At 38.8% G+C, this 16678-nt stretch overlaps 2 protein-coding genes across 4 annotated transcripts in view; both read right to left on the bottom strand.

Annotated features, from left to right (window-relative positions):
* Positions 1-16678, bottom strand: part of LOC126284419 (serine/threonine-protein phosphatase 6 regulatory ankyrin repeat subunit C-like) — a 591030-nt gene that overhangs the window by 344864 nt on the left and 229488 nt on the right. The window lies entirely within an intron of this gene.
* Positions 1-16678, bottom strand: part of LOC126284427 (serine/threonine-protein phosphatase 6 regulatory ankyrin repeat subunit B-like) — a 254964-nt gene that overhangs the window by 10939 nt on the left and 227347 nt on the right. For all 3 annotated transcript variants that reach the window (XM_049983349.1, XM_049983357.1, XM_049983365.1), the window contains one exon: positions 11659-11952. In XM_049983349.1, the coding sequence (XP_049839306.1) occupies positions 11659-11952 (294 nt within the window). The remainder of the gene's footprint in view (positions 1-11658; positions 11953-16678) is intronic.

Genomic DNA, 16678 nt, shown 5'->3' with positions numbered 1-16678 from the left:
CATTCAATGGGAGACTTGGAAACATACACATTGGTAGGAACATTTTCCGAAACATGATCTTTTGCATTTTATAAAAATAGTAAAAGTATTGTTAATATTTCATATATTGAGTATTTACACAATCCCAAAAATGTTAAATGCTTGAACATTGATATATGTATTTGCTCTATAAGAGCTAGTGAAACTGTTGAAATATGTCATTAATTTTAAGGCAACAGTTTTAATTGTAATTTTATTTAAAAAAAATCTTTATAACAATACCGAGGATTGTTCAGATTTATATACAAAGGGGCAGCCATGTTGGCATTGGACGGCAGTGTCTTATGAGATGTTGAGCAAGAAGCATGTAATTGCTTAAGTAAGACGTACATCAGCATTGTAAGCATGTCAGTATTTTTGAGTTTTGTCAAAGGAACATAATAATTATGACGTGATATAGAATAAAGGTTCTGAAACATAATGTTTGTATTGGTCATTCTTGGTATAAAAAACAAGATACAGTGGACATGAAGAAACATGTGGGAGGCTAGATTATGGAGAATTGGTTGAATAAGTTGGTCAATGAGGGCTGAAATTCTTTCATTGTGATCACATAAAGAGCCACAACGGGGCATCCAGGATTGTTGGGTTTGTGGATTTTGGGGTTTTGGGGAAGATATAAAATGTGGGCATTTGGGATGGCATAGGGATGAGGTGGGGAATGGATTCAGAGGAGAGGTTCTGGGAAGGGCCTAAGGCTTTAAGTAGGGATCAGAGGTTATGTTGGCCTTCTGTGACGGGACCACCCTGGTAGATTTTATAGGTGGAGGATTGGCAGAGGCCTTCTGCCTGGTAGTCACTTAACAACAGCGATGGAAGCTTTGTCTGCTGGTAGGATGATTACGTCAGGATTTCTTTTCAGGTTGTGTATAGCTATCCTTTATTCTTCTGAAAAGTTGGCATTCTGAGGAAGATACATTGGGAAGTATGGTCATGTTTAGTTGGTGGTAAGAAATTCCCTGAAGGTGACCAGTGTGTAATGAGGTGGGGGGAGGGAGGGGGTAGTCTTTACCATCTTTTTTCGCATCTTCCATGCCATTCAAGCTTGTGATCATTGACCTAATCCATTCCCCCTCCTCTCCTCTTCCTTTATCGCAACACACATAGCTCATCTGTTCCTTTTCTCCCACATTTCTGTACGTGTTTATTGCATTTGTGCATGGTTTGACGCACTTTCACACATTTTTGTGTATTTTCATGTATCTGTGCATATTTTTGCAGATCTAAGCGTGTTTCTGTCTTTACATATCTTTTGCACATTTTTGCACATCTTTTCTTGTTTCCAGATCCTCTAACAATCATCAATACCAGTTTTGGCTATTTCCATGTAATTCCTATTTTCTTTACACCATTGCAGCCCCAATAGACTCCTGCTCCATCTTTCAGCACAAGTTCAGAAAAGTATCTCTTTCCCTGGATAAAACCCAATCCCACATCTTATTTCTCAAATGCTGCCTAAACCATGGTATAACCCCAAATGCCTAACCATAAGAATTTCTTTCTCTGGATCCCACCCCTCCTTTCACATTGACCTTCACCAATTCAGATTCTACCAGACCCTGGTACTCATGAACCTGATACTGCCAAAATACACCTCCATAATACAGGCATTCCAGTATCACCTCTGCTCCCTCCACAAAATACTACTAATGTGCAATCATTGATCCATACATCACATCTCTGAAACTGAGTCCTCTGCTCTCCAGAACTTGGAGGAGCATTCCGGACACCACTTCCATAAGTTATGGAATCTGCTAAGATCCTACGGCCACCTCGGGACATCACTATCCAACCTCTATTCTACCCACAGTGATCCTCTCATCCATCCTTCATAGCAGCTAAAGATTGCCTAGCTGACTTTTTCAACTTGCCACATCCCCCAAACTCCCTACCAATATTCCACCAAATACAGAGCCAAAACATTACAGTAACACTGTTGTTAACCTTGCCATCAAAACCATCAGCTCCACTTTCAGTTCTATCAAAAAGCATCACCTGTAGTCCTACATCCAAATTTAACCATCTTCTGATCCATGCAATGGAAGCACTTCTTTGCTGCTGAGGCCTCCAACCAAACCCAACCTAACTCCAACACTGAACCCTGCCTCTTCCAGTTCATACAACCTTCCAACCATGATCCTAAGCCTCCTCCCACCTAACCACCCACTGGTCACCTTCTAGGAATTACTTACCTCCAACTTAACCTCACCATCCTTCTGCATGTCCCTTCCTCATAATAGCAAACTTTAAGCACAAGAAAGAATAACCATACACAACATCAATCAAGTCCTGACTCAATCATCCTACCTGCAGACAAAGGTTCCACCACTGCTGTTATGAATTGCAGTGACTACCTGGCGAAGGCCTCTGTCAATTATCTGATTCCTCCTTTGCCAGGGTGATCCAATCCCAAAAGTCCAACACAACCTCCAATCCCTGAATATGTTTTTCACCTCACCCCTATGACACCCTCCACACGCACCTTTTACATGTTCCCCAAAATCCACAAACTCATCAATCCTGGATGCCCCATTGTGGCTGGTTATTGTGATCAGACAGAAAGGATTTTGGCCCTCGATGAGCATCACCTCCATCCAATTACCCATAATCTAGCCTCCTGTATCAAAGATACCAACCACTTCCTTTGCCGACGCTCCATCACCTACACCCCTTTACCTCTTAGATATATACTCATCATTGTTGATGCAATCTTCCTACACATCAACATCCATCACTCCCATGGCCTTGCCACAACTGTACACCAGCTCTACCAATGCCCCGAAGACCCCAAGCCAAGCACTTCATTTCCCATACACCTAACCAACTACATCCTAACCCATAACTATCCCAACTTTGAAGGTAAGGTATACAAACAAATTCGTGGCACAGCCATGAGCACCTGCATGGCACCTTCCTTTGCCAACCTCACCTTGGGCCACTTAGAGGAAACATCTCTAGCTTCCTAAAACTCCAAACCCCTCACGTGGTTCAGGTTCATTATGATAGCTCATGACCTGGACTCAGGGCCAAGACATCCTTCTTAATTCCTTCACAACTTCAACACCTTGTCTCCCAACCACCTCACTTGGTCCTACTCTATCTGGTGTGGCACCTGCATGGACATTGGGCTACTCCTCTTCGATGGTTTGATCCACACCTCTGTCCACATTAAGCCTGCCAACCACCAACACTACCTGGATTACAACAGCTGTAATACCTTCCACACCAAAAAATCACTCCCCTGCAGCCTGTCCACCCAGGGATGGCATATCTGCAGCGATGGGAGCTCCCTTGCACCGTATACTGAACGTCTCACCAAGCCCTTTACAGACAGGCACTAACTCCCAGAAATAGTCTGTAAACAGCTCTCCTGTCCCATTTCACCTCATATCCCCAATCCTGCCACCATAAACAAGAACTGGCCATAAAGGAGTGCCCTCTTCATCACCCAGTATGCTCTGGACTGGAATAACTGAACTACATCCTTTGGCAAGATATGATTATCTATCATCATGCCCTGAAATGAGGGACATCCTACCCAAGATCATTTCCACACCTCTTAAAGTGCCTTTCTGTTGCCCACCCAAACTCCACATCATCTTAGTCCATCCCTATGCCACTCCCAACACCAATTCGTTACCACAAGGATCATATCCCTGTGGAAGATATAGGTGCAAGATCTACCTCCCAGTACATCCACCCAGCACTTTGTATTTCAGTCCTGTCACTGATTTATGCTACCCCATCACAGGTCAGGCCTCCTATTAAAGTAGCCGTGTCATACCAGCTCTAATGCAACAATTGCACAGCTAATGAACTGCCACTGTCAAGCTGTGGATATGAGCAAAGTAGACCACACTATCCCAGGCTCTTTGATTGCTGCTACCTGCCAATGCACCCATCCATCTTTCTCCTCTACTCTCCTTTTTTCCTTCCTTTTTCCTCTCCTCCTTGATCCTGATGCTGCACCAATTGGCCTTCTAGTCCCTGCACACTCTGCCAGACAGTGTTCCTCTGTCCCTCCACAAGTACACTACTCTCCCTCCCCCTTCTCCACCTCTGACTCCTAAAGATTGCTGCTGCCAACCCATGTGATAGTTTCATTCTGGCCTGAGCTGCAGGAGTTAGTGATCATGAATGTGTGAGGTGTGCTTGCATGTGTGTATGACTGGTGTGTGTTCCTCTGTTTCTCTTTGCTGATGAAGGCTTGGCTGAAAGTTTTGCATAAGTGTCTTTTAATTATGCCTATCTGCAACTTAACATGTCTTCTTTATGTGAAGTATCAATCTATCTTTGCCTACATTGTTGATGGTCAGTTTGAATATTTTTGTTAATGTGCCTATGAAAACTGCAATGGGTATGCCAAAGCTGCATCAGCTTGTTAAGTTTGGAGGAACGCATTGTGTTTACATTATGTGTGGTGGCAATATACTGAATGTTGCAAGAAGAGGTTTAGCACTACAGATTATTTAACATAAATTCAATATAAAGACACTTCACTTAAGTTAAACAACAGTTTCTGTAAGGAGCAAATAATCATCTTGTGAATGTTGCAGTTCTTATTTCTGTGTATACTAAGGAAATTGGAGAGGAATTCCACTGTATGCAAGACATCTTTGTAGCTTTGTTTCTACCCTGACATATTTCAGCTCTTTTTGTGCACCTTCAGTGGGTTTATTTGTTAATACACTTCTGCAAAACTGTTATATGTTAACCTTCAAAGAATCTTTTGGTAAAAAATGTTTGCATTTGTAAAATGGGAGATTATTGTCAAATATTTTTTTACACTGGTTTGCATGCAGTACAGAGTTGAGATGTCTAACTGAGCTGAGGCATTCCATGTTGTTTATTTATGATGTGTCAAAATTTTCTAGTTTTATAGTAAATTTGGAAATAAAGTGTATGTATGCATTTGATTACACAGGGTGGGACAAAGTCTCCAACATAGTACACAGAACTAACAACACAATGCATAACAGACTTGGAAATACCACCAACAAGAAAATACAATCTGATTTATGTCAACTAACTTACAATTGCTGTCATTCTGTATGCGTGGGTCAAACTAGTAGGAATGTTAGAACCACTTATACAGAACATCTCAGAGCACTGAAAAGCAATACATCACACTCATCATTTGCAGATCACCTAACAGCACAAAATCTTCACCCACTCAACATAGAAACATCCTTAAAAGTCCTTAAAACTAGTTACAGCCTATACCAAAAATTAACAATGGGAGAAAACTATCACAACCAAAAATCAATAGTCAAAGGAAAGAAATTACTAAAAGAATGCACATCACTGTGCAATAAAATCCTCTTTGTCACAACAGAAGAATTATATGAATATCACCCACACCAAAAGTGCAATGATCAGCCTCTAAAATTAAATTCCCTTCTCAACCTTGTGGGCTAACATTCCAAAGATGTTCAGGCTCACATGTAGTTCCTCTTCATCGAAATGTGTGGCTCAAAATTACCTAGGAGTTAAACCGCACATGTCGCATTACACACCCTAAATAACCACTTGTGACCGTGTGGTTAAATTGTCTATCTGATGGCAAGTTTGCAAAATTGTATGACATGAACAAAGCTGTTGTTGTTGTGGTCTTCAGTCCTGAGACTGGTTTGATGCAGCTCTCCATGCTACTCTATCCTGTGCAAGCTTCTTCATCTCCCAGAACCCACTGCAACCCACATACTTCTGAATCTGCATAGTGTAGTTATCTCTTGGTCTCCCTCTACGATTTTTACCCTCTACGCTGCCCTCCAATACTAAATTGGTGATCCTTTGATGCCTCAGAACACGTCCTACCAACCGATCCCTTCTTCTGGTCAAGTTGTGCCACAAACTTCTCTTCTCCCCAATTCGATTCAATACTTCCTCATTAGTTATGTGATCTCCACATCTAATCTTCAGCATTCTTCTGTAGCACCACATTTCGGAAACTTCTATTCTCTTCTTGTCCAAACTATTTATCATCCATGTTTCACTTCCATACATGGTTACACTCCACACAAATACTTTCAGAAATGACTTCCTGACACTTAAATCTATACTCGATGTTAACAAATTTCTCTTCTTCAGAAACGCTTTCCTAGCCATTGCCAGTCTACATTTTATATCCTCTCTACTTCGACCATCATCAGTTATTTTGCTCCCCAAATAGCAAACCTCCGTTACTACTTTAAGTGTCTCATTTCCTAATCTAATTCCCTAAGCATCACCAGACTTAATTCGACTACATTCCATTATCCTCGTTTTGCTCTTATTGATGTTCATCTTATATCCTCCTTTCAAGACACTATCCATTCCGTTCAACTGCTCTTCCAAGTCCTTTGCTGTTTCTGGCAGAATTACGATGTCATCGGCGAACCTCAAAATTTTTATTTCTTATCCATGGATTTTAATACCTACTCCAAATTTTTCTTTTGTTTTCTTTACTGCTTGCTCAATATACAGATTGATCAGGGAGAGGCTACAACCCTGTCTCACTCCCTTCCCAACCACTGCTTCCCTTTCATGTACCTCGACTCTTATAACTGCCATCTGGCTTGTGTACAAATTGTAAATAGCCTTTCGCTCCCTATATTTTACCCCTGCCACCTTCAGAATTTGAAAGAGACTATTCCAGTCAACATTGTCTAAAGCTTTCTCTAAGTCTACAAATGCTAGAAACATAGGTTAGCCCTTCCTTAATCTAGCTTCTAAGATAAGTTGTAGGGTCAGTATTGCCTCACGTGTTCCAACATTTCTACGGAATCCAAACTGATCTTCCCCGAGGTCAGCTTCTACTAGTTTTTCCATTCATCTGTAAAGAATTCACGTTAGTATTTTGCAGCTGTGACTTATTAAACTGACAGTTCGGTAATTTTCACATCTGTCAACACCTGCTTTCTTTGGGATTGGAATTATTATATTCTTCTTGAAGTCTGAGGGTATTTCGCCTGTCTCATACATCTTGCTCACCAGATGGTAGCGTTTTGTCAGGAATGGCTCTCCCAAGGCCGTCAGTAGTTCCAATGGAATGTTGTCTACTCCGGGGGCCTTGTTTCGACTCAGGTCTTTCAGTGCTCTGTCAAACTCTACACGCAGTATCGTATCTCCCATTTCGTCTTCATCTGATTCCTCTTCCATTTCCATAATATTGTCCTCAAGTACATCGCCCTTGTATAGACCCTCTATATACTGCTTTCCCCTTTAGGCTTTCCCCTCTTTGCTTAGAACTGGGTTTCCATCTGAGCTCTTGATGTTCATACAAGTGGTTCTCTTATCTCCAAAGGTCTCTTTAATTTTCCTGTAGGCAGTATCTATCTTACCCCTAGTGAGATAAGCCTCTACGTCCTTACATTTGTCCTCTAGCCATCCCTGCTTGGCCATTTTGCACTTCCTGTCGATCTCATTTTTGAGATGTCTGTATTCCTTTTTGCCTGGTACACTTACTGCATTTTTATGTTTTCTCCTTTCATCAATTAAATTCAATATTTCTTCTGTTACCCAAGGATTTCTACTAGCCCTCGTCTTTTTACCTACTTGATCCTCTGCTGCCTTCACTACTTCATCCCTCAAAGCTACCCATTCTTCTTCTACTGTATTTCTTTCCCCCATTCCTGCCAATTGCTCCCTTATGCTCTCCCTGAAACTTTGTACAACCTCTGGTTCTTTTAGTTTATCCATGTCCCATCTCCTTAAATTCCCACCTTTTTGCAGTTTCTTCAGTTTTAATCTACAGGTCATAACCAATAGATTGTGGTCAGAGTCCACATCTGCCCCTGGAAATGTCTTACAATTTAGAATCTGGTTCCTAAATCTCTGTCTTACCATTATATAATCTATCTGATACCTTTTAGTATCTCCAGGCTTCTTCCATGTATACAGCGTTCTTTTATGATTCTTGAACCAAGTGTTACCTATGATTAAGTTGCGCTCTGTGCAAAATTCTACCAGGCGGCTTCCTCTTTCATTTCTTTGCCCCAGTCCATGTTCACCTACTATGTTTCCTTCTCTCCCTTTTCCTACTACTGAATTCCAGTCACCCATGACTATTAAATTTTCATCACCCTTCACTATCTGAATAATTTCTTTTATTTGATCATACATTTCTTCAATTTCTTCATCATCTGCAGAGCTAGTTGGCATATAAACTTGTACTACTGTAGTAGGTGTGGGCTTCGTATCTATCTTGGCCACAATAAAGCGTTCACTATGCTGTTTGTAGTAGCTTATCCGCATTCCTATTTTCCCATTCATTATTAAACCTACTCCTGCATTAACCACTATTTGATTTTGTGTTTATAACCCTGTAGTCACCTGACCAGAAGTCTTGTTCCTCCTGCCACCGAACTTCACTAATTCCCACTATATCTAACTTTAACCTATCCATTTCCCTTTTTAAATTTTCTAACCTACCTGCCCGCTTAAGGGATCTGACATTCCACGCTCCGATTCGTAGAACGCCAGTTTTCTTTCTCCTGATCACGACATCCTCTTGAGTAGTCCCCACCCATAGATCCGAATGGGAGACTATTTTACCTCCGGAATATTTTACCCAAGAGGACGCCATAATCATTTAAACATACAGTAAAGCTGCATGCCCTCGGAAAAAATTATGGCCGTAGTTTCCCCTTGCTTTCAGCCACTCACAGTACCAGCACAGCAAGGCCGTTTTGGTTAATGTTACAAGGCCAGATCAGTCAATCATCCAGGCTGTTGCCATTGCAACTACTGAAAAGGCTGCTGCCCCTCTTCAGAAACCACACGTTTGTCTGGCCTCTCAACAGATACCCCTCCATTGTGGTTGCACCTACGGTACGGCTATCTGTATCGCTGAGGCACGCAAGCCTCCCCACCAACGGCAAGGTCCATGGTTTATGGGGGGAGGGAACAAAGCTAATATAACATATAACAACAGTGATAATAATATTCTATTACCTATAATATTCTATTAACTAATGATTCAATAAGGTGTCATGCTCTCATTGTTCAATGGGTTTCATGTGAAGGAAATGATGATCTGATGCTTAACTGAAAATGCTGATAATTTAAATTTACTACATCTTTTAAACAAATAAAGTTACAGAGTTGATATTTACAGTATTTGTCATTTTAATGATGCACTTAAATAGGAAATGTTGATCATTAAGCTTGACCAAAACGTTCAGATTTTAGCATTCAGGTCTTTGTTTGTTACAAAACTTGTTAATTTAACTTTAACAGTAAATCCTAAACTATTATAGATATGATCAATATCCGAGTTTTATTGGAATCACCAAGAAAATTTATGAAGGATGGTAGATTAAAATTACTGTGGCTTCATTCCCTGAATTACTACAGAATTAAATAGTTTAAATAAATGTTTCCCTTTATGGCCAATCTTAGGTCTGCCATATTTAACACTGCTACATCTCCGTGGCCACAAACAGCTTCTACAGCTTTCCCTATGATGTAGGTTCTCGTCTGTCTCTCTCACACACTCTAGTGCTTAGGCCTCATTCAGCACAATAGATGCCTATGAATTTCCACATCTCATGGTGAATCTGCGCTCTTTGTGGCACACGGTCCCAGGTGACAGGGTTCGTTTCACAATTTCTGAAGGCTGCCTCTTTTGGACATGTACTTAAATGAGAGCGAAATGCTCATTAACTCACACCCTACTGCCAGCCACAACAACATGTAATGGAGGCAAAAACTCTGTGCATGGCAAAAAATAATAGAAATGAATGTATAATGACAAAAGAGAAAGAAATATTTGTGTTACATTGACACAAACAAAGTAAAAACATCACAAAATCAAAAACTGTAAAATGTTAAACACGTGATACATAGTGATTCTTAATCAAAAATGCATAATAAACTGAAAAAATAAATAATACTTTGCTGTTCACAGATGACAAGCTTAACTGCATAATACACCTAAAGCTACTAGAGTAAATATCCAAAAGCTTCATTACGGTTTGTACTTAAATGGATCCATTCAATTTATTTCCAAACATACTATAAAACCAGAAACGTTACAAATTTTTTAAAAAGTAAACAACATAGAACGTCACAACTCAGTGACACATCTCAAATCTGAACTGTGTACAATCCAACGTAAAAACTATTTGACAGTAATCGGTCATTATACAAATGTAAATAGTTTGTATCAAAAGTTTTTTAAAGCTTAACGTGTAACAATTTTGCAGAAGGATATTAACAAATAAAGCCACTGAAGATAACACACATATTCAGATTTAAAAAAAAAATTATGATGGTGTCTTGCGTAAGTAGGAATTCCTCTCCAGAAGTATAAAGCAGTTTGTCAATGACTCCTTTTGAACTTAAATTAGAAAAAATTTACTCAATTAACCTGTAATTATAAATCATATAAAAACCTATCATGATAAAGCAATAGTAGTCATTACTTTGTAATCGGAAGACAAATTTGATTTGGCACTAAAATTAATTTTATTTTGTTTCACAAAATCTTTCTGACAGTATTTGTAAAGGTTTCATTACAGACATGTAACAGAGTAAAAATTTATATAAATTTCATAGTTATTTTGTGCGTGATCATTAATGCAGTTTGTATGAATGCGTGCATGATGCTTATTATTATTATGTCATATTTTTATTTATGCCAATGCAGAGCTGTAGGATACTAATACTGACGATACGAATGTCAAACTTCCAGTTATCACACAAACAAAATAATAATTATTATTATTAGTTTGTGTTCTTATAAAAATTTTGTTGTAATGCTGCACACAGCACTGGGGTGGGGAAAGAGCTCTGTTATGCTCACAGTCATTATTTCTGATTAGGAAGGGTATTTAAGTGGTAAATCCTGACAGTTGCATTACAATGTCTGTGACACATTTTGAAGTCAGAGATGTAAATGAGCCATTTTGGTGCAACTATACATGACATCCCTTCTCCATATGACTGATGAAATAAATATTGATAATAAACACAACATCTCATTGCATGGTGGAAGCACTGAGCTGTATATATCACACAAACAGGAACTTTAACAATGTAACTCAAACTTGTTTTCTTCAGAGCAATCCACTTACATATACAGAAATGAAGCATGCTATATGGCAGCACTGGACACCAACACCAGAATAACCTCTCTCTCTTTCTCTCTCTCTCTCTTTCTCTCTCTCTCTCTCTCCCCCTCCCTCCCTCCCCATGTGTGTGTGTGTGTGTGTGTGTGTGTGTGTGTGTGTGTGTGTGTGTGTGTGTGTGAATTGTTCGCATCCTACCATAGAATACCTATCATTGTACTCGTAACAAATGATTCCTTCATTTCCCTCTATCTGTATGCTAATGACCATGTCGTTTTTAATTAAGCTCAAAGAACTTTAAGCTCCACCTTCCTTTTTGTCATATCTTCATTATGTTTATGAACCTTAGTTTATTGGCTAAATCACAATCAACAATTGCCATTGACTGTATTAGTTATTCGATTGTCAGTCTCATAATTTGATCATAATTTTCATTAAAGAAAAATGGACCAGTAGACTCAAATATTTTGTTCTCATAATGACAGTCACACAGAAAAAAAGATACAAATCATTTTATTAATAACCATATTTTCTTTTTGTAGCAAAAAATAATGGAATTGAAACTTACACGATGACTGCCACGCTCAATAGCTGCTTGCAAAGGTGTCCTCCCATTGTGATCTTCCACACTAATACTTGCTCCTTCCCTGAGGAGTAAGCTGACTACATCCTTGCCTGCTGCAAGCATTAGTGGTGTTTGACCTTCATTGTTCTTTCCATTAATAATTTCCACTTTTTTCTGGTTTGTTAGATGTTGTGGATGGTCCACACCTTCTGCACTGGGTGTCCAGTCAAAGGATGTTTGACCTGTGACGTCCTTCAGAGTAAAGCCTATTCCAGCCTTGATCAAGAGCTCCATTACCTGGAAAAGTCATAATTTTAAATTTCTGCGTTATTATAATGTGATGGCATACTTCCACATGCAAATTCATCATGATTTTAAAATCAACAGATCATTTAATTATACTGCCATGTCTCTCAAGTGCATTCTAATTTTTTACGAGTTTAATTTTATTTTTGCATGTCCAAGTGTACTATAACACAATGCTAATACTGTTCAAGAAATCTTTGTAGACTGCTCTTAATACACTATTTAGATGAAGTATTGGTACTATGATTAATATGATCTGTCGTTCAGTATCTGAAATGAGCTGTACGCAAGAGCCAAAAAATGATTCTCCGTGAAAGCAGTAGCATTTTAGGTCACATACAGTCTACAAGATTTTATTATTACTTTATTTATTTATTTATTAGAATAACCCCTTTGGAGGGTACAATAAATCAACTTTCTTTGAGAGTGTTGCTCTTTTTTTCCCTGCACCCACTTCCTTCCATTTGCAGACTGATTTTTATAAACCAATTTCCTCCATCCTTTGACAGTATATAAATCAACTCCACTCATCCTTCAAGAGTGTCGTTTCTATTCTTCCTACGTCCACTTCCTTCCATTTTGAGACTGCTTTCTTTCCTGAAATCCTGCCATCTGTGTTGCTTTTCTAAAAATTATTCTTTTCTCTATTGTGACCATTCCAATTCCAATGTTTTTCATTTATTTTACAATTTCAGCAAACCACGTGAATTTGGATTTGTAGCTGTTCAGCAAGTTGAATATCTGATTGGTTAATCTGTTATTTTCCATTCAGTATATGTGTCCATAAAACTTAAGTCTTATTTACCTCATCAGATCAGTTAGCTATTCCATTTTCAAATAGAGCTATTTTTTTATCTTAATCTATATTCATCATTACTATTATTTTTAGGTCCAAGTATCTTCCTTATTATGCTTCTCTCAACTTTTTCCAGTTTTTCAAGATCCACAACTCTTGTTAGTTTAAGCATTTTTGCAGCATACAATTCCTTGGGCACTTCACTGTTTCACATTGTCTTAGTTTTGTGTCCCAGGACAAAGATTTTTGTTGTATTTCTGTATAGAGTGTCCCTTCCATTGTATTTTATTGCTATATTTTCTTCTGTATTGCCATTATCCATTCTCCTAGATATTTAAAGTAGTTTGTTCTAGTCAGTGTGTTGTTATGAATTTAACTATCTTTTCAAAAATTCTTGTGAAACTTATTCACAGATTGATTGTCCATCTTCTTGGCTTCCACAATATCCTCCAACAATAGTCTATTTGGGTTTCATCCTGGTTTTTTGACTGAATAAGCAATATCCTCTGCCCCCCCCCCCCCCCCCAATCAACCATGGAGCTTGCTGTTTATGGGAAAGCTTCCATGGCTCAGTGATGCAGACAGCGAGTAGGTCAGATCACAATGGAAGGGTATCAGTGGAGAGGCCAGACAAATGTGTGGTTCCTGAAGAGGGGCAGCAGCCTTTCCAGTAGTTGCAGGGGCAACAGTCTACATGATTGACTGAACTGGCTTTGTAGCATCAACCAAAACAGTACTGGTGCATTGCTACAGCAAACAGCTCAAAGCAAGGGGAAACTACAGCCATAATTTTTCCCAGGGGTATGCAGCTTTACTGTATGGTTAAATGATGTCAGCGAGCTCTTGGGTAAAATATTCCAAAGGTAAAATAGTCGCCCATGCAGAGATCTCTCAGCGGGGACTACTCAGAAGGACATCATTATCAGGAAAAATGAAACTGGCGTTCTACGGGTCAGAGCATGGAATGTCAGATCCCTTAATCAGGCAGCTGGGTTAGAGAATTTAAAAAGGGAAATGGCTAGGTTAAAGTTAGATATGGTATTAATTAGTGAAGTTTGGTGGCAGGCAGAACAGGGCTTTTGGTCAGGTGAATACAAGGTTATAAGTACAAAATCAAATAGGGATAATGCAGAAAAAGGTTTAATAATGAATAAAAAAGGAATGTGGATAAGCTACTATGAACAGCATAGTGAATGCATTATTCTAGCTAAGATGGACTTGAAACACACTCCTACCACAGTAGTACAAGTTAATATGGCAACTAGCTCTGCAGATGATGAAGAAATTGAAGAAATGTATGATGAGATAAAAAAAAATATTCAGATAGTTAAGAGAGGCAAAAATTTAATAGTCAGCTAGGACTGGAATTTGACAGTAGGAAAAGAAAGAGAAAGAAAAGTAGTAGGTGAATATGGACTGGGGGTTAGAAATGGAAGAGGATGACACCCGGTAGAATTTTGCACAGATTGCAATTAATCTCTTGGTTTAAGAATCATGAAAGAAGATTGTATATGTGGGAGGGACCTGGAGATACCGGAAGGTTTCAGTTTGATTATATAATGGTAAGATAGCGATTTAGGAACCAGGTTTCAAACTGTAAGACATTTCCATGCGTAGATGTGGACTCTGACCACAATTTACTGGTTATGAACTGTAGGTTAAAACTGAAGAAACTGCAGAAAGGTAGGAATTTAAGGAGCTGAGACCTGGATATACTGAATGAACTAGAGATTCTAGAGAGTTTCAGAGAAGGCATTAGGGAACTACTGACAAAAACAATGGAAAGGTATACAGTAGAAGAAGAATGGATAGCTTTGAAAGATGAAACAGTGAAGGCAGCAGAGGATCAAGTAGGTAAAAAGATGAGGACTGGTAGAAACTCTTGGGTAACACAAGAGATATTGAATTTAATTGATGAAAGGAGAAAATATAATAATGCAGTACATGAAGCAGTCGAAAAGGAATACAAACATCTCAAGAATGATATTGACAGGAAATGCAAAACGGCGAAGTGGGAATGGCTAGAGGACAAATGTAAGGATGTTAAGCATATATCATTAGGGGTAGGATAGCTGCCACATGAAGAAAAATTAAAGAGACTTTTGGAGAAGATAGTACCACATATATAAATATCAAGAGATCAGGTGGTAAACCAGTCCTAATCAAAGAAAGGAGAACTGAGAGGTTGGAGGAGTACATAGAGGGACTATACAAGGGTGATGTACTTGAGGGCAATATTATGGAAATGGAAGAGGACGTAGATGAATATGAAATGGGAGATATGACACTGTGTGAAGAATCTGACAGAGCACTGAAAGATTGAAGTAGTAGAAACAAGGCCCTAGGACTAGACAACATTCCATTAGAACTACTGGTAGCCTTGGAAAGCCAGCCATGACCAAGCTCTTCCATCTGGTGAGCAAGATGTATCAGATGGGCGAAATACCCTCACATTTCAAGAAGAATATAATAATTCCAGTTCCAAATAAAGCTCACAATTGTGGGAATTACCAGACTATTGGTTTGATAAGTCATGGTTGCAAAATACTAAAACGAATTTTTTACAGACAAATAGAAAAGCTGGTAGAAGTCAACCTCGGGGAAGATCAGTTTGGATTCCTTAGAAAATGTAGGAACATGCGAGACAATGCTGACCCTACGACTTATCTTAGAAGCTAGGTTAAGGGAAGGCAAACATACATTCATAGCATTTTTAGACTTAGAGAAACCTGTTGACGATGTTGACTGGAATATTCTCTTTCAAATTCTGAACGTGGCAGGGATAAAATACAGAGAGCAAAAGACTGTTTACAATTTTTACAGAAACAAGATGGCAGTTATAAGAGTCAAGGGGCATGAAAGGGAAGCAGTGGCTGAGAAGGGAGTAAGAAAGGGTTGTAGCCTATCCCTGATGTTATTCAATCTGTATAATGAGCAACCAGTAAAGGAAACAAAAGAAAAATTTGGATTAGGAATTAAAATCAATGGAGAGGAAATAAAAATTTTGAGGTTTGCCAATGACTTTGTAATTCTATCAGAAACAGCAAACGACTTGGAAGAACAGTTGAAAAGAATGGGCAGTGTCTTGAAAGCAAGATATAAGATCAACATCAACAAAAGCAAAATGAGGATAATGGAATGTAGTCAAATTAAATGAGGTGATTCTGAGTAAATTAGATTAGGAAATGAGACACCTAAAGTAGTGGATGAGTTTTGCTATTTGGGCAGCAAAATAACTGATGACATTTGAAGTAAAGAGGATACAAAATGTAGACTGGTGATGGCAAGGAAAACGTTTCTTAAGAAGAGAAATTTGTTGACATCAAGTATAGATTTAAGTGTCAGGAAGTCTTTTCTGAAATTATTTGTATGGAGTGTAGCCAGGTATGGATGTGAAACATGGATGATAAACAGTTTAGACAAGAAGAGAATAGAATATTTTGAAATTTGGTGCTACAGAAGAATGTTTAAGATTCAATGGAGATATCATGTAACTAATGAGAAGGTATTGAATGGAATTGTGGAGAGGAGGAATTTGTGGCACAACTTGACTAGAAGAAGGGATCGGCTGGTAGGACACATCATCGGATCACCAATTTAGTACTGGAGAGAAGCAGAGAGGGTAAAAATCATAGACGGAGACAAAGAGATGAATACACTAAGCAGATTCAGCAGGATGTATGCTGCATTGGTTACTTAGAGATGAAGAGGCTTGCACAGGATAGAGTAGCATGGAGAGTGCATCAAACCAGTCTTGGGACTGAGGACTACAACAACACAAGCAATATTCTGTTTTAACAATTTATTTCTGGGAGCCATTAATCAAAATATGTCTCCAGTAGGTATTTTCTGGGATCTCTTGAAAACTTTCGACTGCATAAAACACAAAAAGGTAGAATATTATGGTTTAGGTGGTAATGT

This window comes from Schistocerca gregaria, chromosome 1 (assembly GCF_023897955.1).
Source record: "Schistocerca gregaria isolate iqSchGreg1 chromosome 1, iqSchGreg1.2, whole genome shotgun sequence".
Classification (NCBI taxonomy): Eukaryota; Metazoa; Arthropoda; class Insecta; order Orthoptera; family Acrididae; genus Schistocerca; species Schistocerca gregaria.
The sequence above is the reverse complement of the archived record's forward strand: the minus strand, read 5'-3'. Positions and strand labels throughout refer to the sequence as shown.